Below are 27,281 nucleotides of genomic sequence, written 5' to 3' on the forward strand. Positions count from 1 at the left end.
GCAAGATCTCGGTCAATGGTGTAGCTTGGTTTTCGGGAATGCCTGCAGCGAAGCGCGAGGATAATGGAGTTCTCAAGTTCCCGTAAACGAGAGGACGAAAACCGTAACGGGAGAACTTCCAAGGTACTGATGTCGTTTCAAAGGGACCCCATCGATAGGAACGGTTCATAACGAGCATTGAACGAGAGGAACTAATTAAGGGATATTCCACATAGTTCCGAGTGTCAATTTTCAGGCGTATTATTGTTGTATACAGCCGCGAGGAATTTTTTGATGAGATATTGTACATATCTTTAGTCGTATTTTAAGAATGTACATAACTTATTTTAAGTGGAAATAATCGAAATTAAACGTTAGACAAGTGATCTTCTATGATCTCCTTCGAAAAATGTGTATTCATGGTTGTTACTGTGATGACTATTCTGCTTATACGAAATAGAAAAACTGCACTAAAAAGTATGAAATAATTTCTAGTTAATTTATATGAATGCTCGCTACATACAACCTCTACGTTGGACGCTAAGCCGTCCACTCCACTCTTTGGATTGGCTACCTTGATTATCCTAAGAATCTCGATTATTTTTGGAATTTTCAGTTAAGATTTTCTCCAATGATCGACGATCCACTGTAGAAATTTATTAACGAATCTCGAGAATTTGCGAGCACAATCGCCAACTACGTGTATTCTTTATTAACTCTAATAAACTCCGTAGCAATTTCCTTCGGAAGAGATGGATAATTCTATTTCGCCGTATTTGTCTTCGTCGAGTCGACAATGAATTCCTGAAGCATCGGTATCGTGAGCAAGAATATTTCATAACTAATGGCGGTGAATTGTGGTAATGGGTACGTACGATCCTTCTACTTTACTATTCATCCGACCCCTGCCTCCTGTTCCTGTGCGTAATATTATCAAATTACACGAGTCTACACGAGAGGAAAACAGAGGTCGCATAATAAATTCCAATTCAGCAACCGGGCGTCTCGAATGGTTTGTTCCTTTCCTCTTTTTCGCTCTGCTGTTGGAGGCGGATTCCAGATCCATGCGTTAAGAGCGGCACCGTAACCTCTTGGTGAAAGTTGGGAAATTGTTCCATCTGGCAATAACAGAACTTGAAAAATGAAATTTGAACCGAAAACCATTATGAATACTAAACATCATGAGACGTTTCGCAGACAGTAACTTTCCTAGTCTACAAAGCGCATGAAGGGAAACAAATTCTATTAGTGTTAAAGTTAATCCTTTATTAATTCATACTAGATAAATTATTAACACTTATTTTCGTGGCAATAAGAAACTTTACGTTTTTTTAGCTTCTACGTATAATTATGTATCGAAAACAATTATTGGTTATCACTAAATATTCAGTAAAAGATCTTGTAAGTTTCGTGGAGATCAGTTTAATACATTGTTTTTAAAAAATTCATAAAAAGTGCCTTATTTTCAGCGTCCTGGAGCGGGCTCCCCTCTTAATAAATAAATGGATTCTTTGCCGGGATATGCAATTCATCCTCTAATTCATTCATTCCTCTTCTAACGAGTATTATTTGTTCTGTTTTCAAAGTTTACGGAATTATCCTTTGTTTCTTCTTTAAAGTTGAATAAGAAGTTGCAAAAATTAAAGTCAATGTCCTTCGATGCATGTCGAGTCACTTGTTCGCGTAAAAGCGCAGCCGCCTAGTGCGTAGCCTATACTACTGCGGCCGACTAGTGCGTAGCCTATACTACTGCGGCCGACTAGTGCGTAGCCTATACTATTGCGGGCGCTCTACCGGCATGGTCGTGCTCTCATTGTTCGGGGTTTTCTGGGGTTGGTTAATATCTCTTTAACGAAGCCTCGGACAACATTTTCGCTAAGGACAACATTGTTTCAAATCACCTCCCGAACCACTCCTTTCAAGGTGTTACAACATTTTTGGGACACCCTGTATATTAGTAGTATGTTAACACATATTATGTACACACGCGCGAAAGTATAAAATGCTTGCATTCGGAACGTTTAATTCACAAAATGTGTATACTGAACTGAGAAACGTTGAAAAATTATAATATATTACTTCTCATCCCTCCGTGTCTTGTAAGGGATCACAACATTTTTAAAATTTACTCGAGTAATCACGAACGAGGATAAGGAGCTACTCGGTTAAAAATTCAACGATTAAAAATGTTTTCTCGGTAAAGGTAGCAAAAACTATTAATTTTTAATTTGCAGGCGGTCTTTACCGATGAAAGGAAATTTAATCTCGCTGGGCCAGACGGCTACCACATTTATTGGAGGGATCTGCGGAAGAATACCCCATTTCTGCGTTCGCCAAGTTACACTTGATAAATTTCTGAAAAAATAATTGCATTCCTTATCCTTTATTACTTATTAATGTTATTTTATTACTTATTGTCATATAAGAAGTTTTCAACATTAAACAAAATTAATTTTTCGACATAGAATAAGAATAGTATTCCACACGAGTGAAACCCCGGGACGCAGCTACTGTATAATAAATCGCACGTTTTCTTAAAGGATCCAAGGATTTTATTCAACTTGTTGACCTATAATAAATAACATACCCACGCGTTGTCTCCAATTCCATCTCATAGTACGCAGTGTACGAAATTCGAGATGGTGAAAAAGAAACGCGACATTGCGCGGCCAGATTGGTCGTAGCTACGAAACGATATTCAATTCTATCCGCGCGTTTAGCTCGCGCGTACAGTTGGCTTAGGGCCGAGGATCCGCAATTGTCTCGAGGAATATCGAACAGCTACCCTATCAGGCAACGCCGCGCCGCCCGCGCCGGTGTAACAGCTGCCGTATTCTAGATCAGCGAATAAAAAGGCGCCGGCGCGATTTGTAAGGGAACAGAAAAAAGGGGGAAGAAGAAAACAGAGAGAAGTAACCGAGGCAGAAAATACAATCTGTTCAATAAGAGCGTAGACGCGGTATCTCTAACATTTGATACCCAGCGGAGGTGAGATTTTGAAAATGTAAACACTAGCAGGCTCCTACTATACGCGTTTGCTTAAAGATGTTTAGTTCCGACTGTGTCGCTGAGAAATACTGTCTCTCTCGAGATGAGTGCAGCGTACTGCTATGTTCGTAGCTACATCTACATATTTATGTAGGATAGCGGGACAAAGGCGGCAGAGCCTTTAAAATAAACAGCGACCGCCGTCGGCCGAAATAACAAAATTTACATAATTTTATATTACATATTTTCTGACATTAAAATTGTATTCAATATCCTCCAAGTTTGATATTTGAGGACTTCTGGGTTTGGAAAGTCGGAATTTTTTTATTCGCAAAATAATTTCTAGAACTGTAACTTTAAAAGGTGTTAAGATGTTCCACGTCAATCCGTTTTTGCCAACTTGTCGTTCAGGCCATTTGATGTTTTAACTAAACATTGATATATTATTACACGTTATTGTTTTGTTTTATCCTATACTGTATTTTTAATAATACCTCATTCTTTTCGTGGAAATATATTTGACAGAACTAAGTCTCTCGTAAAATATACATTTCCAGCGCTTTAAATAAATATGTTTACCATTTATGGCACACGTGATCCGAAGGTAAAGCTTAACGCGTACCATAAATGGTTCACGTGGCACGAAACGTGTTGAACACACTTATGATCTGTACAAACGTTTTCACGAGAAACAGCATTAATTTCGTTTCAGAAACATCACGCACACGCTCTTATTGAACAGCCTGTAAATAGATGTCGAAAACGAAAGCGAGAAGAAAAGAGCCGTCGAGTGGCCTCGACGCCCGAGAAAACATCGAGGCTGCATTTACGTAGGGAATATTCCTGGCTAACCGTGCATCTCTAGGAAGCGTATGGAGTACGACGAAGGGCTGGAGGGCTGAAGGGAAATAGCAGTGGGTGGGAGTAACAGGGGAGAGGGAAGGGGTAGGTGGATACGATACCGGTCTACGGCAGCTTGCTGGCAGTTATATCAGGTTACGCTCTAGCGCCCATCCACCCATTCGACCCTTCCAACGAACCACCCTCGACTCACTCTTTCGCCACCCGTGCTCTCTTCCTTCTTGCATCTCTCTCTCTCTCTCTCTCTCTCTCTCTCTCTCTCTCTCTCTCTCTTTCTCTCTCCACTCTGCCTCTCTCTCTCATATTCTATTTACGCTCCTCTATCCTCCTACTCCTCTTCACTCTGAACCTTTTATGTCACCGAGGCTTGACATTATCGCGACACTGCGTGCTACTAACACTACGGACTACAGGACCTTTCAGTGTTATATGCCTTGCACTACTGTGCGGATTTTGTATCAGCGATACGATTTCCCGCGCAAGTAATGACGACCTACGCCATTTTGAGGGAGATGTGGACTTTCTAAGTGTAGGCTTATGTTCTTAAGTAGCTGACATCTTTTAAACCTTTGCGGTCGTATGTTTACTCTCAATCACCAAAGCTTTTTTACTGTTCCGGTCGTATGTCTGCTCTCAGCCACCACAACAAAAAACCATACTAATCTTATATTGTATTCCGCAGACTGAAAAGATTCAAGCCGTTAGACGATAGTAATAGATTCTAAGATATTAGTGTAATAATAGATTAATAGAAAGTGATCTAAAATATGTGATAAGAACGTTAGTAATTATAAGTTGTACAAGGAGATATGAACCAGTGGTCGACATATCCACATGTTAAATTTTACAAAGACAAAAATATTGAATATTATTATTTTTTCTGTAACAGATGAGAAAGAAGAACGTTCCTGAAAGATACCACATGATGGAGAACTATAAAATATAATTTTTACATAAAAACATCACATTAAAACACATTATTCTGTAAACATATATCTAAAGTTCACAAAAGAATTAATAAATCTTGTTTATCTTTCATAGTCTTGCATATTATGTATCACTGCTCGTTCTACGGAAATTAATTCCGAGGAGTACGATACCCATGTCTAAATTTAATACGACCGCGAAGGGTTTATTTCGCGAGGGAAATACAGTCGAAGCTGGAAAATGGAGCCTGAAAAGTACTTGAAATTAACCCAGTAACCAATTCAGCTATTCGTAATGATGTTTTTGTAAATTTCAGCTCTGACAAAAGTAATCGCGTATTTGGATTAAGGGAGGCACACGAAAAACATGCACGAAGCTAACATTTCTCTATTTAGGTAGTTTCATAAATACGAGAAAAATTGCTTTTGGACCTACGTTTGCCAGACTTGGACGAGTCGCAATATTGCCGCTCGTGCTGATCGGTTATACTTTTTTTAACCATCACAGAGTTCGGCCAAAAAGCGTCCATGCGGCAACGGTCGTGCAGGCCGCCAGCAGCACGTGCCCAAGCAATAAGATTATGTCGCGTTTTTAGGTGGCATCACCCAATTTAGTGTATCTGTATGAATGAAACTAATTTTATCGCGAAAGTTTCTTTGCGGAGGTGAATCCTTTTTATGTCGGAAAAGGTTTAGCTTTCAATCTTTCTTTAGGAATATTTTGTTACGTTTGTTTTAATGCAGTAACAAATATACTCTGCTTTCTTCAAAAAAATATTAATTTAATTTATTCTCGAGTTCCAAAGGTTGTACCATTTCTAAATATCTTTAGATTAAATATCTTTATATCGAAAGTAATATGCTTGGTAGGCAGAGCAACAGTATTGTGACGTTCCGTTCTAGATTCACTATAGACTAGGACTTTTCAATAAGGCTTTTCTAGCGGATTCTGCCTTAGACACGCCTACCAGTTGAAAGCCGTCTCTTATACGTGGAGCTTTTAGGTGAAACTCAGCAAAGAGAAAAATCTTCATATCAGCATCTAGTAGCTAAAGTGCCACTGAAAGTATTACTCCTTATAAAATGTAAAATTTCATCTTTGTGACGAATAAAGGAATTATATTCAAGTTTATACATAACATTCGTCAAGTTGAATGTCTCGCCAATTAACAAAAGGATTTTTCTTTGACAAGTACAAACATATTTTTTAATTTAATCTATTCTTTCGACTTCTTGAGGTTAAGTGTAACAATAAAATTGCGTTTAATCAGCTTTAATGTTTCATTTAAAATTTTTCATTCGGTTGGCAATTTTATGAACTATGCTAAATGTTAAACGTTGCAAGATTTAATGCGTGTATTACATAAAAATTTACATAAAAATTGTATTATTTAGATTCAATAACATATACGAGTTGTAAAATCAACGCTAACAAAGTCAGTGTCGTTTGTCTAAAGACGATTTTTGCTGGAGGTGTTGAACTGTGCAGTATAGGAATCTTTGGTAGGCATCACTGGCCTAAAAATTTCGATAATAATAGAAAGGCGAAGAACGAAATTGGAAGTAGGACGAGCAATGAAAGAGAATCGCGCTCGATTACGGTAAAGGAAAAGAGGCTTCCGCGGGATCTTGTTTCGTTTCCTGTCGCGGGACCGGTCGCTCGATATGACGATGACGGGACGCGAGCCTGTTCGACGCCGAGAAAAACGAATGCAAATGGAGAAACGGTTTCGAACGAGCCACGTCGATCCGATTACCGTGCGACCCGCGTGGACGGGTGTCACCGGCCATTAGCGGGAACTCGAATTTCAAATCCCGTTTCCGTGATTACCGCGACGGAAACGAGTCGGTGAAATAGAAGGAAGGTCGACGGTAGGAATCGTAGGTCGAGGGGAGAATACCGAGCATCCGTGTCAGCTGGTTGATCGTTCTCGATGCAGAGATATCCACCCTCTACCACCACGGGCCAAAGGAGACGAGCCTTCGAATGTCAATTTGTTCGCTGACTTTGCGAAATTCAACGCCACGTGCTCTTCCGCGGTTTGGAATTATCAGTCATGGCCCAGCGAGGGCTGAAAGTTCCGCGCTTTATCAAAATTGCGAGGTAATAACTCGCCGAACGAAGAAATCAGGGGAGGCCAATTCCAAAGTTCGCCAGCCACCGCGCTCAACTCCGCGGTATGAATTTTCGTTTTACCATACCACGTTTTCTTGGGCTCCACGGAATCTTGGTGTAACGTTTAAATTATCTTCTTTTGGAGAGAAGAATTCGTGTAATTTTCTCTACCGAATTCGACGTCTACGAATTACCGTAGGAACCGGTTGTTGCGTACGAGTTTCGATCGATAGTTTTCAATCTCTGTTGAGTGAGAGCACCGTTACCCTATGTCCTAATTGACAATTGCGCGGCGACAAAATCCCTCGTAGCCGAGCCACGGCAACAGTGATATTGAATTTTAAAATCTACAACTCAAAAATATTCGCATGTCGATTCGCATGCCCAATAAATCGATATGGTCGCGTTGGAATGCTCCGTGAGCGAGTGACACAATTCAAACCACCTCGAATCTTGTTGCTCGCTCGCGCGACATAACAAAACAAAACGTTATCGGACGTAAATTTCTTACAAATTTTATTAACATAATAAGATCTATCGAGCCATGCTTCTATTCATCGACAACACAGCAAAACAACTTTCAATCGACCACAACAAATTAAAGCATAAAATCAAGGAAAATAAATTTGTCTGTACCCAAAAGTAACCGAATATGTTCAAAAACGACCATAAGTGCTAAGAATGAATAAATATAAGCTTCCAGGAAACCGACCTAAGAATTAAAAGCCCGTTAGGAATATTGCAGTGTAGCAAGATCGCCATGCACGAACCCTTCTCGAGAATGAAGGAGCAAGACCTAAAAAGCGTAGAACATATAAACTCGAGAGTCTCTTTTATGACAAACGTCTATATATAGCCTTCTTACATTGTTTGACTGAAAACTCGAGTCCTCTGCCGCGTTATTTGTTCAGTCTATCCCTAAAAAATAGCGGGACCCCTCAGACATCCGTATAGTAAACCCAACCTCGGCGAAATCCTAACAAAATGAGTACATTAGCGAAATTGGACTCGTTCGTTCGCTTTTTATTTATTTTTCTGTTGATTAACCCCCGACCGAAGAGGACGATAGGACCGGAGGGGAAATTAATGCATTAATTAATTAGAAGGTGCAGAGACGAATCCGCTGCGACGAGGGATCATACCCCTGACACGACTGACGGACACACCACATGTCTCCACGGGGGTTACCCTGAAATTGTGCTGGCCTGGGTGAATCTGTCCGCGAATCAGCCTGATTTCTAGTTGATTCGCGCGAAACGCCCGGCAGCGTGGATGCCACCTGTCTTCTCTAACGAGTCGCGTGGGCGCTCGTCCATACGCCAGAACGCACACGGTGGTTTGCTTAATTAATCATTAACCCCTATAACGAGACGTGACTTTTTCACAGTCGATAACTTCGTTCTCGACATGTTGGCACTGACGGATCGCAAAACAGTAATTGATTTAATCTTTGTTTCTAAGGTTGTTAACCTCTTACCTGTAGTGTCGGTTTTTCCAAGTGTATATCTACAGCTTTTGGCCATTGAATTATGATATACTTGTAAGATCTTCTTGCCAAAATAACGGAGAAATGGTCCTACTTACATTTTGTTTTCAAGAAAATCGATAAACTCGTGTCGTCGTATTAGTTTCCCTAGGAATATTTAACTGTCTTTAAAAAATAAAAATGCTGTAAACCTTTGGAATACAATGTACAAATAAGAACAAGAGTGGATCTGTTGGTGGATCGCTCTTCAAATCGAGCACATGTGAGCCAAATGGTATAAAATATTATTCGTTCGTACAATATTCCCTGTATCGTCCTAGTGATTTACCACTGGGTCCTACGGATCTCGTTGCAAATTTTTCGCTCGAGAAGATCCAATTAAAAAAGTATACCTACACATTGTATATACTATATACTACATATATACGTATCCACGCGTGACGCGTTCGCAGTCCCAGTGGGAAACGCGATTTTATTTCAAGCCTGTGCATTTGTTGTAAAATTATTGCGACCGAGCTAGCGTGACCAGCACTTTGAAAAACACCCTGTACGTAAGGGGTGAGACGCGTAAAATGTTACTAGCTCGAATGAATACTTACACGCTACTTCGCGTAATCACTGTGCAGAGAAGAACGTGGTAATCGATTCTTTAAAACTTCGCTTGATCGTTCTTTGATTAAATATAATTTAATTTCGATTTGAATTGACCACGTCAGCGTTACGAAAAACGATATTAAAATTTGGTCATTTTACAATTTCATAATAAACGTGGAAACACTTATTTCAAGTAATCAACACGGCCACTAAAGAAAATGAAACGGCCAAAACATATGGGCAGAGAAATAGAGGAGATCAGAAAAGTCCTTGCTTCTCTTCCCTGTATAAAGAGCACGACCGACCGCATCAGTAGAATTCTCTGAAAATAGAACGTCAAAACAGTCTTCATCACACGAGCTAAGATTGGACAACTTTCTTTTCTTTATCAGGAATCTACAAAATACCTTGCTCACGAGGAAAAGTATACATTGGTGAAACTGGAAGAGCGTGAGTAAACGACTAAAAAAGCATGAGAAATGCACCAGATTTGACTACATGGAATCAGCCGTAGCAAGACACCAAATACCACGGGATATCTGAAAGTACGAACAACACGAACGGTTCCTAGAAGAACAGATCGCGATAATTTGCGCGACTCACCCTGTACATTGACGCGTTTCAACTGCTGATGCATCTGCGTGAACCAGAACTGTTGCCCCAGCAGCAGCGTCGATGTCCGCTACGCATGATGAGGAACGAACGGAATCATAAATGTCCGATCTCTGCTACGGGTGACACGGTTGCGGGAACACAAGCGAGTCATGACACTGCGAGAGGGTAGGTATCTATAGGGCTGCGCGAACCGGGGAATGAAAGGGGAGGTTGGTGTTCAGTCTGCGGAGAAATTTATGCCGTCCACGTGATGGGATTTGATGGCGTAGACGTGAATTTTCAACGTTGAGTCGCAACCGGAAGTTCACCCAATTTGCGAACGGTCTACGCCAGTGATTCTCAACGATGAATATCACTTATACCACGAAGCATAATTGTTAGATGCAAAGGGCCAAATACTGTGACTAGCAACAAACTATTTTTTTACTTTGGTTTCTATATCAAAGTTATCGATATTTTCTTAGATGGATTGCTGTATTTTAATTATTAACTAAAATCTTGTAGCTTTTAAAAAGACGATATCAGCCACATAAGATATGTTGACCTTCACTTGACCTTGACGAAATGCGTTTTATTAATCTCTATACTTGTTCAAAGGTGACAAATGAATGATTCAGTGCTTTCGGTATAGGTATAGAAAAAGAATTGAAATTCAAGTGAAAATATATTTTTCTAATTTTACTATTTAAGTACTGATTATCTTATTAATATTAATAATTCTGTAACTTACTGACTGATTGTAAGTCATAGCAATGCAAGATGACATTTAAATAGCGTCGAGCAGTGAGTGTAAAGGGTACGCTGCCTCATATGCATGGGCGCGACGTAAAATACAATTAGGGTGTCCTTTTGATACATGCTGCAATTTAAAAGCGACCCTTTTTAAGTGCTTTGAGCGTACGCTGCGAAGAGCTCTGCACGTGTAGAAACGCAACCTAAGGGGTCACAGTAGCATTACCAACAGAAAAGACAGTCGACGTCCTCGTAGAAAGCTACAAATACTCTGTTCTAATCAGGGGTGCACGGCTTTCAGGATCAAGGATTTGACTGCTGGAGATGTTTTTGTTGCTTTATTTATATTATTTAAAGTCACAGGCCCTATTAGGGTATTAGTGGTCATATTTGTATGGCACATTTGGATTTACATAAGGTTGTAGCGTGTAATACAGGGTGGAACATCTAAATGGGAAGAAAGATCAGTGTAATAACTATATTAATGGTTACTCACTTAAACGAACGAACGAACGAACAATCGGCGGACACGTGGCTTTTATGGCTAGTCTTGGGTCTACGTCCAGGAGAGAACTCATAGCAAGAATTTAAGAGATTCAAAATACACTCTAGTTTCAATAGGGTGCCATAAACTCGCCAACAAGCTTTTACGTTTAGCGTTCCCCAGGTTGGAACAGCGTGTTTTCAGTGACCCAACGCTATCATGTTTGACGTCGATTCGGCTACTTTGGATTTCATGGTCCACCGCCGGTGTCCTCCATCCGGAGACCGCCTAACCGAATATGCATCCGCGTCCATCAAGCGTACAGAGAGATAGCGTTAACAAGCTGTATATAAGCGATGGTCTAGCAACCGATCTGGCCATCGAACATCAAAGGGTTTCCCGGTGTTTCCTGTTACGAATCCATCGGGACGTCGAGGCTCGTACCGAGGCTACGGGGCCCGAGAGCAACGTTGATGATGTAACCGATCGCGGACGCGAAAAGGGAATACCCAAAGGTGGATATCGGTAACGCATCGAAAGGTTTCATCGAGACCAGAGGGCAATCACCGGTGCGCCCTGACTGATGTGTGCCAGATAGCGTAAAGACGCACCAGTGTCACAGTAGGCTGGAGTCCCGCTTTTCGTGGCCAAAAGTTTCTCTTCTTCATTCGTCCTTCATTCAACATACATCGCACAAAAGATTAGACAATAGACAGTCGAACTGAGGCTAGTAAGCCGAACAAACATTTTGGCCAACCTAATATTAGAGATGTCGCGTGTTATTAAACACCCTATAGCCTGTAGCTTATGGAGAGTCAGTAAGCTGCCGCTACTTCCACTCTTATCCCGAAACCTCCGAATTTGGCGTGTTCGACGTATCTATCTCTCTTTGCCCGAAGGGACAATGGAACAGCGTTCCCGGCGGAATATCAGAGGATAGGAGTAGTGCTTCTCCAGCCAGCCGACGATGTAGCCACCCGCCCATTGGCCAGCGGTGAGAGAGCACTTCCTGTTAGCCTCGACCCTCGTCCGCAACCAGCCGCAGGCCGCAAGCCTCGGCTCCTGCGAGCCGTAACCTCTAACCTCACGCTGTTCGGCCTGACCTCCTGCCGACAGCGTAATTGTTTAGAAACCCCTTGATCTGTAATTTCAGTCCCCGGCCTCCTCTCTACACGAAACATCGTTAACACGGTTCTCCTGCTCTGTCTTCTCTCCGTACGTGTCTCCGTCTCTTTCACCTCCTCATCCCCGGTCTTGTCCTCTACCAAACCCAGACTGGTCCCGATGCTTTCTCTTGCTCCGTCTTACCTCCTCGCCGTTTCTCCTATCTCGCTTCCCCGCGGCTACTAGTCGATATCTCGCGCATGCACGTCGTACCTTATGCGGTTGCACCGCGGACGACTACGAGTGGAAAGTTTGTGTATGACCCCAAGGGGGGTGGAAAACCAATGAGTCGTCACGCGAAAGGTCGCGCTTAATTGTGTGTCTCCTAACCCTCCCGCCCCTCGATGGTCAGCAGAATTCTGCCCGCGTTACCCAGTGATTACCGTCGGATGGGGTCGTACCGGCCGAATTGAGGGTGTTTTGGTAGGATTGGTTGTTCTGGAAGCTGTTCCAGAGCTGAACCACCCCCTCCAGCTTCCCTGGATTCTAATATTTTTTTTTTTTTTTTTTTTTTTGGGAAGGGCGAATGGTAATGGGGTATAGGTATCAGAGCTGTAGATATCGTTTTATTTTAGGTTGACTCTGTTACTCTGAGAAATTATGGAATTTTTTTGTTCAGATTGAACATTTTTTTGTTTTCGAACAGCCGAAATTCATATCCCGTTGTATGGTGAAAAATGCTGTATGGCGATGGAATGGGTGGGTAGCAACAGAATAAATGTGTCCCGTTACACAGCTTGAAAAGTAAAATCTAAATATGTAACGTTTTATAGGGGGCTCCATTTAAAATTATAAAGGTACTCCCGCCCTCCCTCTTAAAGGGAAAGTGAAGCTATTTCACTTTAATGGAGTTAGAAAGGCCCTTTAGATCCATGCAATTTAAGACCAAGAACTTTAAAATCGATGGTATAGTTTCTCTGTTAAGAGTTATGTGGACAACACTGTACTATTTTAATCAAACTTTGCCCATCTTAGGTTTTGTTCTAAATATAAGAATTATCCTTCCATTTTTTAATATTTAAATTAGGTTTTTTGATTGCCTTGTAGAAATTTCAGTATTCTTAAACGTATCCACAACCACGTAGGTGTAGTTTCGTTCTAAATATTAAGATGGCCTTTACATTTCTGCATATTTATTGCTTTATAACGTAACGGAGGTAGAGCAGATTCGTAGAAGAGGGTAGAGCAGATTCGTAGGAGATATTAAGAGAAAACCCCGACCAATCAGAGCGCGCGTACCCATTTCCGGCTCCTCCCCGACTTTTGGGACACCCTGTATAACATGACCACGTAATAGAGTCTCAAAGCTGTCTTCAATAGTTCTCGATTCACAGATACTTAAAGTTTACAGAGAAGCTTCTATCAAGCTTTAAAGGAAATAATATGTGCGGTTCATCGAACACGGAGACTACCAAGTACATTTCATGAAAATTTTCCTAGGCCTCGCTTTGGGTATCTACATAATTTATACTTTCTACGTAATGCTTCTACAACAACCAGAAGCGATAATAAAGAAAAAGATTAAAAGAAAGAAAAGGAAAGAGAGATACATAAAATTGAAATTTAAAAAATTAAGGTGAGTTTATGGAAATAAAAATTTTCATTGTAAAGATGAGACGGTATATTTTTTATATTCTCAATTTTTTTTCAGTTGAAAGCGTCCTGTGGATAAACTAATTACTAAATTTCGTTATATACATGTGGGAATAAAACTCTCGAGTAACGCTGTATCTAACTTTGACCCTTTGACGTTGTTTTTCTCAAAATTACTTTTTCCTAAATGGGACCCTTAAAAACTTCGGTACCAACAAACTACTTTACAGGAAATTTTCCACGCATGTTAAGCAAATGTATTATATTTTCTGAGGTCACGACGAATATAATTGTCGACAATCATTTTTTTGAAAAAAAAAAAATGTCATCTTACCATGAAACGTTATTCTAAAAATGTTGAATATTTTATTTGTACTTATACTCATATTAAACAAGAAATAATACTATGTTCTGTATTAGAATCAGTAGAATTTATAACATGAAGGACTGCTTCTAAAAATTATCATTTCATTATGAAGAGATGTACATGTTTGTTTTAAGTTCTAATAAATGGAATTGTAAAGTTTCATAGAGATATTACAAGTATAGTTTGAACTAACGATGTGCGAAGAATGTTTTTTAATAGATATTATCATTATGGAAACATGTTTACATGAAATATAAATAAACAACTATCTAAAGCTTTATAAAGTTAATGCCAATAGTGTTTGAACAAAGGATGTGCAAAGAAGGTCTTTTAATAGGTATTATAAATAACTATCTAAAGTTTGATAAAGTTGGTGTCAACAAAGAACGTCTTTCAATAGATATCATCTATATGAAAAGAAGTATTATAGAAGTATTATATGCACAATAAATTGAACCATAATTACTATATAAATAATAGTATTAATTACCTAAGAATTGGTATACCCAGTGTTCCATTTATATTGAAGTGTTTATGTGATTATAAGAATAAAATCAAATACTGTTTTGCTACACAGAAATTCCAATTATAATATTTACAATTGAATGCGGGGTTCGTGTAGCGTAAAGTTTATTAAATAAATTCTTCTGCAAGACTCGCAGTTTCGTAGTTACCAAGGTGGCGATAATTACTGGACCATGGAATATACTATATACACCATCGACCGTAAGTTTGAGATCAGCCCTTGGTAATTTGCATATTCATAGAAATTCAGTACTTGGGAGAGTTCCTTTATTGTTTTACTTGGAAAGAGAAACATTGAAGAAAACTAATAGAGCGAGCGTATAAGGTACGATAAACAGTTATAAAAGTTAAGAATTGATATGTTAACGAGGACAATATAAGGACATTGGCAAAATATAAGAAGTTAATGGAATGACAAAATGTAGACCACTAATACATCATAAATATGTAAATAACCTTGCAGACTATAATTTACATAGTTATTACGTATCAATTATTTCATTGTAATGGCGCATCCACCTTCTGCTCGGTGTCATATCTTTAACTGCATTTGATACTTGAATATTCCTCCTATTAGTTTTCTCATCATAATCCAATGCATAACTAAAAAGGCTAATGGTAAAATAAATGAGTTTGTTACTCGTAAGGTTGCTGACTCTCCAGAGAATGACATATGTTTATGTTCTCATTAGCAATTTAAACATTTCAACGTTTCAAGAAGAATGCAAATTGGCACGATGACTCCTAAATACAAAATTGTAGACGGAATTTCTGTCCACGCAAATAAGTTTCGAAATTATTACACGAATAAATGTTCGAAGACAATAAGTTTCTAGCGAGAATGTAACGTTATATATTTATCGTATGCAGATTTTTTCTAATTTACCGTTCAGTTCAAGCATAGATACGTGTTTCGTGACAATATTACTTTTCAGAAGGTCAACTGAAGCAATCAAGTTTCATTATTGTGTGCGGACGCATCCTAGCCTAGGCCATCTGGATTGTTTACATAGAGGACTGTTGGTCGGCGATAGGTCCCAAGAGTAATTTCCCTGTGGGTCGGGGAACAGAATACGCCCACAGTAATCCCTGCTTGTCGTAAGAGGCGACTAAAAGGGACAGGTGAGACCGAGGGCTGTGGCACCCGCGGTCTGGTGGGGAGGTATTCACTCCCCACCGGAGATGGCACTCCACCCTTCGTTGGGGGGAGGGGGAGGGGGGAGTGAGGCGCGGGGCGGGGGGCACCGGTAGCGTTCGTAAGAGACCCCGGTGCCCCTCCCCAATGCGCCGTGGCCGGTCACCGTGAGGTTTTAGTAAGTATTCCCCTTGATATCAAATCAAGGGGCGAGTCCCACACTACCCCCTCCTTATGAGGGGGCGTGCGTAAACGCATTTTGTCACGTAAAAAAAAAAGAAAAAAAAAGGTCCCAAGAGTAAATAACCACGTATCCACTCACGTTTGACGATAACAGTTTATCGATCAGCGGAATACGTTACTTTTGGACATGCATAGGTTCACGAGCATCGAACAAAGTCAGGTTCGTCTATCACAATTTCTATCTGTCTATTTCCTCACCGAGTATCAATTAAATATTTACATTACTTTCTGATTCTTTAGAATGTATAGTTCTCATAAACTAATGTGTTAATATCGATCCCCATTAGTACCACAGTTTCGCATTCGGATGTTATTACGGGCAAATGTTGTTATTTTATCATCATGTGTATGTTTATTGTAGTCTCTGAACGTGCATATATATACTTATCATGTTGACGGTCACGTCACCCATATGTGAGGTATTAAAGACAATAAATCTGGGCAAGATTGATCAATTTTAAAGAGGTTGCAAGACTGAGTTTTACCAGTAACGTTAGAGTATATCATTTATAATTCTATGGAAACAAAATGTCGTGAAATACACATATACTTTCAGACACAGAATATACAATGTATATACTGAGTTAGAGGGTAGCTCGTAGACTTCTGTTATCGAAACTGCCTTGTCCCCAGACCTGTTTAAATGAGTGAGGTTCTACCGTACCACACATTTTGCCTTTGTTTTCTCACGTAGAATCACATCCTGTTCGAGGGTGCTGCGAACCACCCTGTGTATTCAATAAAATGTACCGCAGATACCCCAAATACAATTTAAACATTCACAGAAGGTTGGCTCCACGTGTGAACTGTGAAGTATGCTTAGTGCGCTCGACGCAATCAAAGCGATTCTACGCGTAAGTACACAACAAGATATACTTACGATTTCCTCCGGCTTCGAGCAGCCTTTCCTCGCGGTGCAGGCCAGCGCGACGATCACACCACCGCAAAACATCAGTAGAAGGAACACCGCCAATTTCCATCCGTGATCCCTTTGCGGAATGAGCTTCTTGGCGGTGGGCAGCCTGGCAACCTCCGTCGTAGAGACGCCAAGACGTGACGCCTTCACCAAAACCGTCCTCAGTCGTCTGGTCGCTTTCTCGCACGCCATTTTCGTCGGGTTACTCTTGGAGGCTGACCTCGATTTCACGTGCACATGATCCATCCCCGACGGGTTCCTAACCAAACGTAGCCTGCGATAAAGCAACGCGCACTGGCATAACAAAAACCCCACGGAATAGTATTTCACACACGTCGAAGGATCAGGACTGATCTAGTCTGGTTTTACACTACACGCACCGACGATGAAACAGTCTCAAGCATTCGAGTATCAACTCGACTTCGTACATAGAGATTTTTTGTCTGTGGGTGACACTCAGATCCGAGATGTCAGCTGCTGTGGTAAGACGAGTCTAACTATTCGAAATCTTAGTATCCGCTGTTGGCACGGATGATTTCTTTAAGAGGCTGCATCTTAGTAGACTTTTGCCTCAGTTATTGTATCTTAGGTTAATGAGGACTCCGTTAGACGGAAATGTTTGTCGTTGAAACGATTCGAATATTTATTTGAGTCTAGCAAAATATCCACAAACAAAACAGGTACACTTTCTACAGGATATCTGCCTCGCAGAGTTCTTTCATTAGTTCGTAAAACTCAGATCCAAGATGTCAACTGGAGTGGCTAAAGCTATTGAAATTTGAGTAACACAGGTAAACTCTCCACGAGTGTGTTCCCTTTCTTCTCGAATCGTTGAACCCCAGATCGACGATGACTCCGTTAGATGAAAGTGTTCGTCATTGAAAGGCTTCGAATTGGACTCTAAGTATCCGTTGGAAATACGGATAAACTTTCCACGGAGATCCTGTCTCCCAGAGTTCCTTTCTCGGTTGCTAAAATTGCGATCGCCGATAATCCTGTTCTATCCGTTTCACCTATCGCGACGAGTGCAGTCCAGCAACCGTCAGAACTGTCAGCCACGGATACACGGCGCGGCAATTTCCAGCGTCGGGACGCCGTCGACGGCTTTACCGCCCGCGTAGATGGACTCTTCGGCGGGTTTTACGAGATTATACCGGGTGATCCCGCGGTATCGCGTATCCCCGCGCTCTGTTCGCCACCCTCTGCCCCTCGCTGGCGTCACCCATAAGCCGTGGACGCTCCGGATCTCCAGTCGTTATATTTTTATGCTCGTGAGAGGACGTGGAACTGCGGGACGCGTCCAACGGCCGAATGAAGATTCGCGATAAAAGGAAACGGGGATATATCCAAATGAAACTGACGGAGACAGCGACGAGACGTATTCCCGTCCGCTTGACGGATTCCCTTGTGACTCTATCCCTATCGCGATCGATCCGGTTGATAATGTAGACCTTTCAGTTATGACCACTGCGACTGGCTACTCTGTCAATCGTAGTGTCTCAAGCATGGATCGAGATTGGAATTGAAACAATCAGTAGAACGAGAAGTAATGAAAAATTCTTCAGCTTTGCGACGATAAAGAACAGCTCACTGATCTCGAGCAGAGGTCCGCGAGGCTACGAAGTTTGTTCATATTTCTTGGTCAACTTCTTTGTAAAAAGTTGCTGAAGAGGCTTTGCCCATTTCGTCACTCCATAATCGCATTCGCCCGGCGTTTGTGCTGACTTCGATGCTCGAGTAGTTTGTTTTATTGTTCGAGGTAGTTACTTCACAGGACGGTGCTTCGAGTGGGATTGTTCGCATCGACGTGGCCTGTGCTGTTTAATTCCGATCCACCTGCAAATAAAAGCATCCGTCAGTACACCGTAACAGTCGCGTGGATCGTGAAACGTTCGTTTCACGACGACACACTGTGCGAGGTTAATTGCCGGACTCTCGAACACGGTTTAATGCCCGCATTCCGCACTGGGATTGCTCGTCGCAGTATCTGCGACTGCTGGTACTGGTACATGTTTGTGGAGAGGTCGTCGCAGGTGCGAGAAAATCGCGAGACGAATGACTTTTACGAATCTCGGGTGTGGGTGGGTTTGACACACGTTAAGTACGAGGCACGAGTTTATAGGACAGCCATGAAGGCATCGAGCGATTGTTTTGGGTAGAATTCTGTAAGGTCAGCTCTGGATTACAATAAACTATTTGCAGTCAGTACTCTTCACGTCTATTGAAAAAGTTTGTCTAAATAATGTCTATACTGGCTGTTCGTACCTTTTATGTCTATTGAAAGAGCTTGTTTAAATTAAATGAGAGGTGTGATGTTTCCAAATAAATTTTGTATTACATATTGAAAATTCTCATTAAGTGATCAAAATTGTGTCTTTGATAACGATAAGTGACGAACTTCTTTTATTTGCATGAATAATGATGTTTTATTATATCACAGAAACGTCGAGACTAAGCATAGCGTAATTGAAATGAATGAGAATTTCCGCGGGACAAGAATAAGCCATCGTTACTGTTGCGAGAATATACGACTTAACGCAGATACAAAATGGCTCCTTTGGAGACTGAAAGAGTAAAAATATATCCCGGAGAGTGTTATGGAAGATCATTTTTCCTCGGTAATTCCTTAACGATTCATATTCTTAAGAGAAAATTTTTACACTGCAATTAAATAATTGCATCGTTTCCTTGTCGATTTATGTTCATTTACAAAGACCTCATCAATTCATTAGTAATATTCTTGTTAAAATTTAGCGGAGTCAACATAGTATATATCGTATTAAATAATAATTTATAAATTAGTAGCGTGTCCTACCCACATACAAGTTCGATGCACTTCGTATACAATGTATTAAACACCGTAGGCTGATCGTTACAATAACTTCAACCCTTTAGGCTCGCTCCATTATAAACTAAATTAAGCGCAAATCCCTCCTACTATTACGTTGAATCGCCATTGTCGCGGCGAAGCTCAGTATTTCAAAAGACACCTATGACGCTACACCTTGTCTCGTTTAATTGCACGGAACCATACAAGTTTCCGTTGACACGAAATCGTTTCCCGCGCGATACATGGCCAGTCGAGTGGAGGATGAAAGTAATCAGGGATCGATAGAACCGTCGAACGATCAGTCTTCCTAGAAAAGTTTCTCGGAGTAGCGTAAGCCCGTCGGTATAGACGCTGGCGATCTTATTTCCGTCGATTTCAAACTGGACGTACCCATCGATGGCGATGGATTTTGAGTGCATTAAAGATGGAAGCAATATCGAGGATAGGATTATCTTTGGACGGGGCGATATTACGATGAAAATACTCTCGTTGCGCTCGGATGGAACGAACGGTTCGTCGCAGAATCGTGCCCGAGGATTAAGCAAGAATTACCTTGGATTCCGGCTCTCGAATTCCGTGCACTTAATCCTGTTTCTGTCGGTCTACGTACACGCGCAACTTGAATACCATTTTCTTTTCCGTAATTCTTCTCTGGTTAATCTTAAATCCTCTGTTAATTGCGTTACCGACGGGGGACGGGGATGTGGACCACGGGTGTCGGTGCCAACAACGCTAATATTTGCACGGTGTTAATATTAGGCGGTGAAACCTATCTTCTGCCTTTGTTTTTTTTTTTTGGCAAAGTTTATTTCTTTTAAGACTGAATGTAGATTTATAATCAGCAAAGTGTAAAGTGTAAAGTGAAATTAGATTTAGATTAGTAGGAACAGCATCAACGAGCCGTAGCTGGTATTAGTGGTCCGTAGTGGGAATGAATTCTGTGCATTTATCGTATAAAATATTTTCGATACAAAAATATTTGTGATGCTTTTTATTTTAATTTATCGTTTAGTACATGAATTTTTTTTGTATAATTGACTTCACTTATAAGAGAGTTAGTCAGTCCTCTCCACTTTGGAGTGGTGTGGTGACTTTCGAGGCTCATGGAGAGAGCGCGAGGCGCGAGTCCCGCGGATTGGCTGAGCCTTTAACATGCTTTTAACCCGAAGTTACATACATTCGCGATTAAAAGGAAAGTACTTTCGAGTTCCGAGTGGGTACGAGGTCTGAAAACGGTGAGCTTTCTTGGCACGTTCTCATACGCGGGCTTTCATGCGAATGTTACGACTATTGCAGTCTGGGGAGTTTCGAGCGAGAATTAGCTCGACACGATTAAGCTCACGCTCTCGGATCGAGATTATCGTTAGCGCCAAGTGATTTAGATACGAGCAGACTCCGTGGAAAATTCTGTACGTATGAGCTTAGACGATGTAATGTTTTAAATCCCGACGACCGTACCAAGAACTAAATGGTTCAAAGTGTACTATACTTGTAAGACCATGTTGTTTAAAAAAAATGCAATGGTGCATGCGCAATCGATCGTTGCATTATTCATTTAACATGTTATATTGTCTTAATATTAGCAAAATTTACCAAATGTTAACTAGGACAAATTGTAAAGTAACATTCCTAATAAAAAAACAAACAGATATAAAAAGTGAAAAATAATCTCGTGCGAAAAGACTTCGTATCGCTTGATTAAAGATTCCATACAAAGATGATGGTTTACTTTTTGGTACTCTTATTCTCTTCTAATAAAGAGCGTACTTTATTACAGCGTGAAAGTCTCATGCGCAAATGGAACCGTGACGCAAAGTGTGTAAGTTTAACGTTGCTTTACAGAAAGCTACTTTTTTCTAGCTGGCGGTCTTGCAGACACTAATGAACAAATCATCATAAAATGTGGCACACATATAAAAGTAAACGTACTTTATTCGTCGGGGCCACAGCGCAGCAGTAATATTTTTTCGTATTAAAAAAATGTTTCGCCATTTTCTGTAAAATTTCGCTACTTTCCTTTACCCTCGCCATTTTTAAAAAGTTTCATTATTTCGTTTGCTTTTGGTACAACTACACTCGTAATCTTGCTACGTTGCTTTCCAGTATAAATACACTCCAGCCAAACGTGAAACTGTATCACTTTTTTTGTTTAAGATGAACAGAATTAAATAAATTATGAAAACGAGGAGCACGCATTTTTTTTATTACAGCTGTAGTTTAGTATATATATTTAATTTTTAAAAAAGATTACATAATTTAACATTTATCGTAGTATTTAATCTTTTAACGTTGCCGAGTTCACTGTCTCTCCTTTGGAATTAATTGTTTTAGTTCCTTAATGAAAAGTTCTGTCATCCATTTCTGAGTGACATGGCGACCAACGTGATAAAAAAAAATGCGATCCTGCAATTTCGGTAATCTGTGAACCGTTCAACTTCTTCTTTTCACATTTATCTTTAACAACCCATGCAAGTATGACTTTTTACATTTAGTTAGTCCCACCCTGTGTAACGGTAGTTATTTTCGTTTAGCTTCGTGTTTTCCGTTCTACCGTAGGATCGTTTTCGAAGTTGCACGGCTGGTGATCCCTAGACGCATTCTTGTTTGGAAGTAAAAAGAAGGGCACGCGAGCGGCAGGGGCGGCAAGTACGTTCGGCGAAGCTATCGGTATTCTAATTACTCGCAGCACGAAAATAGCGTGGAACTTGGAACGCGTAATTACACCCAGGGAGGACGACGTCTTATTAAGGTATCTCATTTTCTTCCGTGGCTGCCGGGGCCCTGGCCAATGACTTCGGCACCGTACTTCTTCATCGAGTTTTATCCAATAAAGGTGCACCGATCCCTCCTACTGGAAAGTACCAGCGGATCTCTGGAGTCACAAGCGCAGAATCCCGCGATGGTCAACATCGACGTCTCATGCACCTGGCAAAAAGCATCTTTTCAGGTTTAGTTAGCCTCCATCCGACTGTCCGTGGCTCGAACTTCCTCGAAACGAGCGTGCATCTTGGAATTGAATTACGGCGGACACAGACGACGACCATCTTGTTAACAACGCGCCCGAATTCCTCGATGCGCTTCGATTGCAACCATGGCAATCAGCTTCGAGCGAATTTGGTATTGAAGTTATGCGGCGGTGCACGAAACGATCGCTTATGAATTTCAATAGCAGACGACGCCGGTTAACTTTCTGATTAACCCGTTTGCATCACGCGGAAAAGTGGAAGATTTCTCTCATCGTCAAGATTTTGAATATTGTTTAAATTAATATGAAGAATTTAGTTTATTATATTATATATTAAACCTTTGTTATTGTTCTATATTACACCCATTATATACGTAACCTACACTTAGCCCACAGTATTTCAGGAATTAGCATACTACCATTTGAACCATTTGTATTACATTCACTTGTACCATCCAACAAATTTAAACAGTCAAACATTGCTCTAAAAATTTTCTTTGGATATTTCCATGAGTACCTAGGATAAAATACCTACTTACTGTAGGAGTCTAAACGAAAAATAAGGCACGGGGATTCGAAGCCACGATCCTCGGATCCACAGTCGACCGCTTTACCTACGCGACCAATCCCGTACCCTACGTTTCGTGTTCTTATTTGACTCCTTATTGTTGTGCATGGGAGACGCGGACACTACATTACACTTTAGGTGAAGTCAAACATGATATACGTACTTTGAAACGTGTTAAACTACTAGGTATTTCAGCCTGTATCTTTTTTCCTGTTTCGCCATCGTTTTTTCGATTCAGGCGCGCATTCTGAATGCACCAGTGAAATGTCCTCGATTCACTTGAGTGCGGTTCTCAGATCGGTGTGCCGATAGCACGTCGATAAATTACGTGGAGAGATACCAGAGCTGATTTTCATTTATTCATCGTGGCAGTGGCGGGAAAAACGAACGTGGATCGTCTTGGACGCTCGCTTTATGGGTCGACTGAACGTGGCGGGACACGAAAAAGGGGGGCGATGGGAATTACGAGGCTAGGTAAACTCTGTTCGTAGGATCGGATAAAGACACCACACAGTGGTTCGAGCTTTCACGAACGCGAGCTGAATTGATAGGGTTCTTATTTATAATCATTATTCGTTAAGAAATGAATAGACTTAGGTATTTCTTGAGGAATAGAACTTGATTTTGATCAATGTTACTCTTATGTAGATAAGAACAAAGTAAAATAGATAAGAGGGTATCTATTTTGACAAATCTCGAGACAATTTTCATGATTTATTTGCAGCACAAGTAATTGATTTGATTGGTAATTGTCAATTTCAAGTTCCAATTTTATTGGACATTTTTCACCCTGTAAGTTTCATCGAGATTCGCTTAATAGATTATTTAAAAAAAAATCGTAAAGCCCCGTCTCATTTTCAACGTTCTAAACAGGGGTCCCTTTTAATTTTCGACTAGTTAAAAAATTTGCTACCACTGGAGAAAAATATTAGACAGTCCAATGTCTCGCCCGCACCTGTGCGTGTATATGCGATCACACGTGCGAGCATTGTTTCGAGCAGGAGCGAAGCTTTTGAAAGTTTCAGGATTTCCGGCCAAGAGCGGGACTGAATAAATGAAGAAGTAGAGTACAGGAGGCTGAGAAGGAGGCCGGGAAAGTAAAACGTCGCGACGGCAGCAACTGGTACGAGCGAAGGGAATCGTAGGGTATTGCTCCTTCAACGCGGTCGGGAATCGTTTTACGGATAAGTAAGAGATGGTATAAAATTTTACGTAATGGCGGTTTCGTACTTCTCTCTTTATGACTGCGTAACGAAGCGCGGAGCGGCAGGTTAGACCGAATCTTCCGGATCTGTACCGCACGGCTATGTGTACTTTATCTCGGCCGTATTTTTCTACGGTTTTACTTTTAAATGTGATTGCCACGGCATTATGCGCGATCGTGATTGCGACCGTGGCAGGAGGACAGAGAGAGTGATAGCCTACTCTCCTTCTGGAAGACGGAATGCGATCTTCACCGAGAACAATGCCAGTTACGGAAGTTAATTTATCAATCTGAGAATTGGGGATTGCCAATGGCATTGAGTTTCGTAATCCGGAGGGTCTACCTTCGTATCAGGGTTTCTCAATCTTTCTGAAAGCCCATCTTTTTAGGTCTGTTTCGTAATTCGACCACTTTAAATCTTAACCCTTTGCAATCGGATTTCCTCTGTTCGAGTGAGGGGACATCGTAAGTTTAGCAAATTTTTAAAAAATGCGCTTTTCCTTGAATTTTTCTTATTGAAATTGCACGAGAAGGCAAACCAAAATATGGTGTACATTCCAAATTACATTCCAGACGATGTTATAAAGCGACAAATATTGTCGAATATCAAAGTTACTTAGTTTATTCCGGAATTAAGTAGCAGATTTAGCTACCCGACTAAAATAACATCACGCTAACCTAGAACGAGCAGTGAAATAAATGAAATAAACAGACTATGTTTCGCGAATCTCAGCGATGAATTTGCAAATTCGTCTAAACGGAACAAACAAATGTAAAACGTCAGGATATCGTTTTGATTTCACTCGCGGGTTTCCCTGTCGGCCAGAAAATTTGTAAACACAGCCGAGCACGGCATTGCCCAATATTACACGATTTAACAGTGCATTAAGCAGTAAAGGGGCGCGATCGGAGTGTAACGTTGCTCCCCTGTATGTACAGGAACTAGTTGATTAATTATCGCTCGTTCGGACCGCGATGTTGACCTCGGACTTTTTCAGGGTTAATTCTTCTGTGCCCACGGTACCATTATCGACGTCAGTTTCAAACAATTTATAACGCGATGTCATTCCAAAAGTTTGATTAAAAACGTTTTGACGTTTAATTAAAATAAACATTGTGTTTCGAGGTTGAGAAAATATTTGTGGTTTTTGATATTTATTATTAGTAACATCACTTGTGGTGGTACATACGTTATTCTCCCGCGAAGGAAAGCTGTCACGCGGACGCGGTTCCATCGAGCAATTTGTAAAGATTTGGCGGCAAACTAGGCAGCGGTCCACTTATGTGCGTTTGGAAATAGAGATCGAAGAAAAGGGAGGAGAGAAAGAGAAATTTGTCCAGCGCCACGTGCTCCCATTGATAAACGTCGTTCCGTTACTGCCGCGGTCACAGGACTTCGAGGGCTTAATGTGATTTACAGGAGGGACAGAAGTTCCTCGCGATGGACCCCGTATGCTTCGAAAGCCCCGGAGAATTATTGGATACGTGACGTCGCGGACTGCTTTGGAGCATGCTCGACGCTGAAAGTGGCGGGAATCGATAAGATGCCAGACGCCGCGAAATAACGTATGCCCTCCGCGTCGGTTGTATCGTAATCAAATATTTCGCCGCCTCGAACGCGACTCTAACTTCCGATCCAAGTGTCAACGAATTCGCGTACACGCGCTGGACACAGACGAAGAATACGCGATGCTTTCGCGTACTTCTTCGAGGTGTGTTGCGACGGAAAAAGTTCAACGGTGAGCTACGTATCGGGCACGTGACAAATTTCCTACGTCTCCAGACAAAATGCCTACAGAAGGACGAAAGAAATACAGTGAAGCATCTTGTATCTAAAATATTTTTCATCTTGTTACGCTAGTATTCGAATAGGCTAGAGTAACATTAGGTATGTAGAGTTTTCACTCCAAAGGGTTTATCCCTCTATTCGAAAAGGGAATTCTTCGTATTTCTTCTTTTCACTGTATGTACACTTTCTTGTAAATATTTAACACTTTACCAAACGGTAGCCTATCAACACTAAATCTACCACGACCGTTCTCAAACTTTTGTATACAGTTCTTATATACAATATTGGAAATGGGGTATAATGAAAGGATAAAATACTAATTTTTCCTTATATTAACGTTTTTGCTTATTTTATATCCATTAGTTCAACTCATTCATATCTGCAGTACCATTTTATTTGATTGATACGCTTAGGAGATTCATAGAACGTTCTATAGATCGGAGAATATTAAGACTGAATGATCTGACGATACGTAATCCAAACATGGAGCTGTTTCCACATGATAAGTACGAGGATCTGTGTTTACCTGTCCGGATAATCGAGAGATATGGAATCAATGTCTATATAGAGGCGGTATAATTGTAGCCCTACATAATCAGTATCGGGACAACCGGCGGTCTATTGTATCAGGCTTAAGGAGAAGGAGTCCGTCTATGGTCAGCCTATAGCCTATAGCCGCAGCAGAAGATCGCTCAAAGCCAGTTCCCTGCCTATAGATCGGATCAGATAGCACTTCCAGTTTTACGCCATATCGTAGTTTGTTTAACACATTGATGCCGGCGTGGTTTTTCGATTGCCTGCGCCGTAAAGCGACGCTCGATTTCACAACCGCATGGTGGGGCGGCGCGGCATCAGGTTGCACTGTTCGGCACAATGTATGACCCACCGGTGATGCAAGCCGGCGTCAACGTTTTGAGGTAGTTGTTTCAAATTGATCAAATCACAACGAAATAAAATAGAACTAGATGAAAATGAATAATTATCGGAAAATCCAGGATGGGAGAAATAAAAACTATCTCGAAAAGCAATGAAACAAATGTTCTTTATTAGCGATCTACCAAACGACTTACTCATGTTGGTCTTTACCAATGGTCTTTTTTTGAGGTGTCCTCACTTCTTCCCGAGCCTTTCAACATTTGTCGATCAACGCATTGCCAAACTTCGCATTCTTTGTAACAATCAGACGCAACGATGCCATTTA

The 27,281-nt window shown here is 41.0% G+C and overlaps 1 protein-coding gene across 1 annotated transcript in view; it reads right to left on the reverse strand.

The window, feature by feature from the left end:
* Positions 1 to 561: 561 nt before the first annotated feature.
* The window catches only part of LOC128891666 (uncharacterized), a 37,127-nt gene continuing 10,407 nt past the window's right edge, over positions 562 to 27,281 (reverse strand). Inside the window, exons 2-3 of the mRNA XM_054151339.1 lie at positions 16,689 to 18,560; positions 562 to 1,097 (exon numbers count right to left, since the gene is read on the reverse strand). Of these exons, the coding sequence (XP_054007314.1) occupies positions 969 to 1,097; positions 16,689 to 16,970 (411 nt within the window). The 5' untranslated portion in view covers positions 16,971 to 18,560 and the 3' untranslated portion in view covers positions 562 to 968. The remainder of the gene's footprint in view (positions 1,098 to 16,688; positions 18,561 to 27,281) is intronic.

Source organism: Hylaeus anthracinus, unplaced genomic scaffold, assembly GCF_026225885.1.
Source record: "Hylaeus anthracinus isolate JK02 unplaced genomic scaffold, UHH_iyHylAnth1.0_haploid 12002, whole genome shotgun sequence".
NCBI classification, from domain to species: domain Eukaryota; kingdom Metazoa; phylum Arthropoda; class Insecta; order Hymenoptera; family Colletidae; genus Hylaeus; species Hylaeus anthracinus.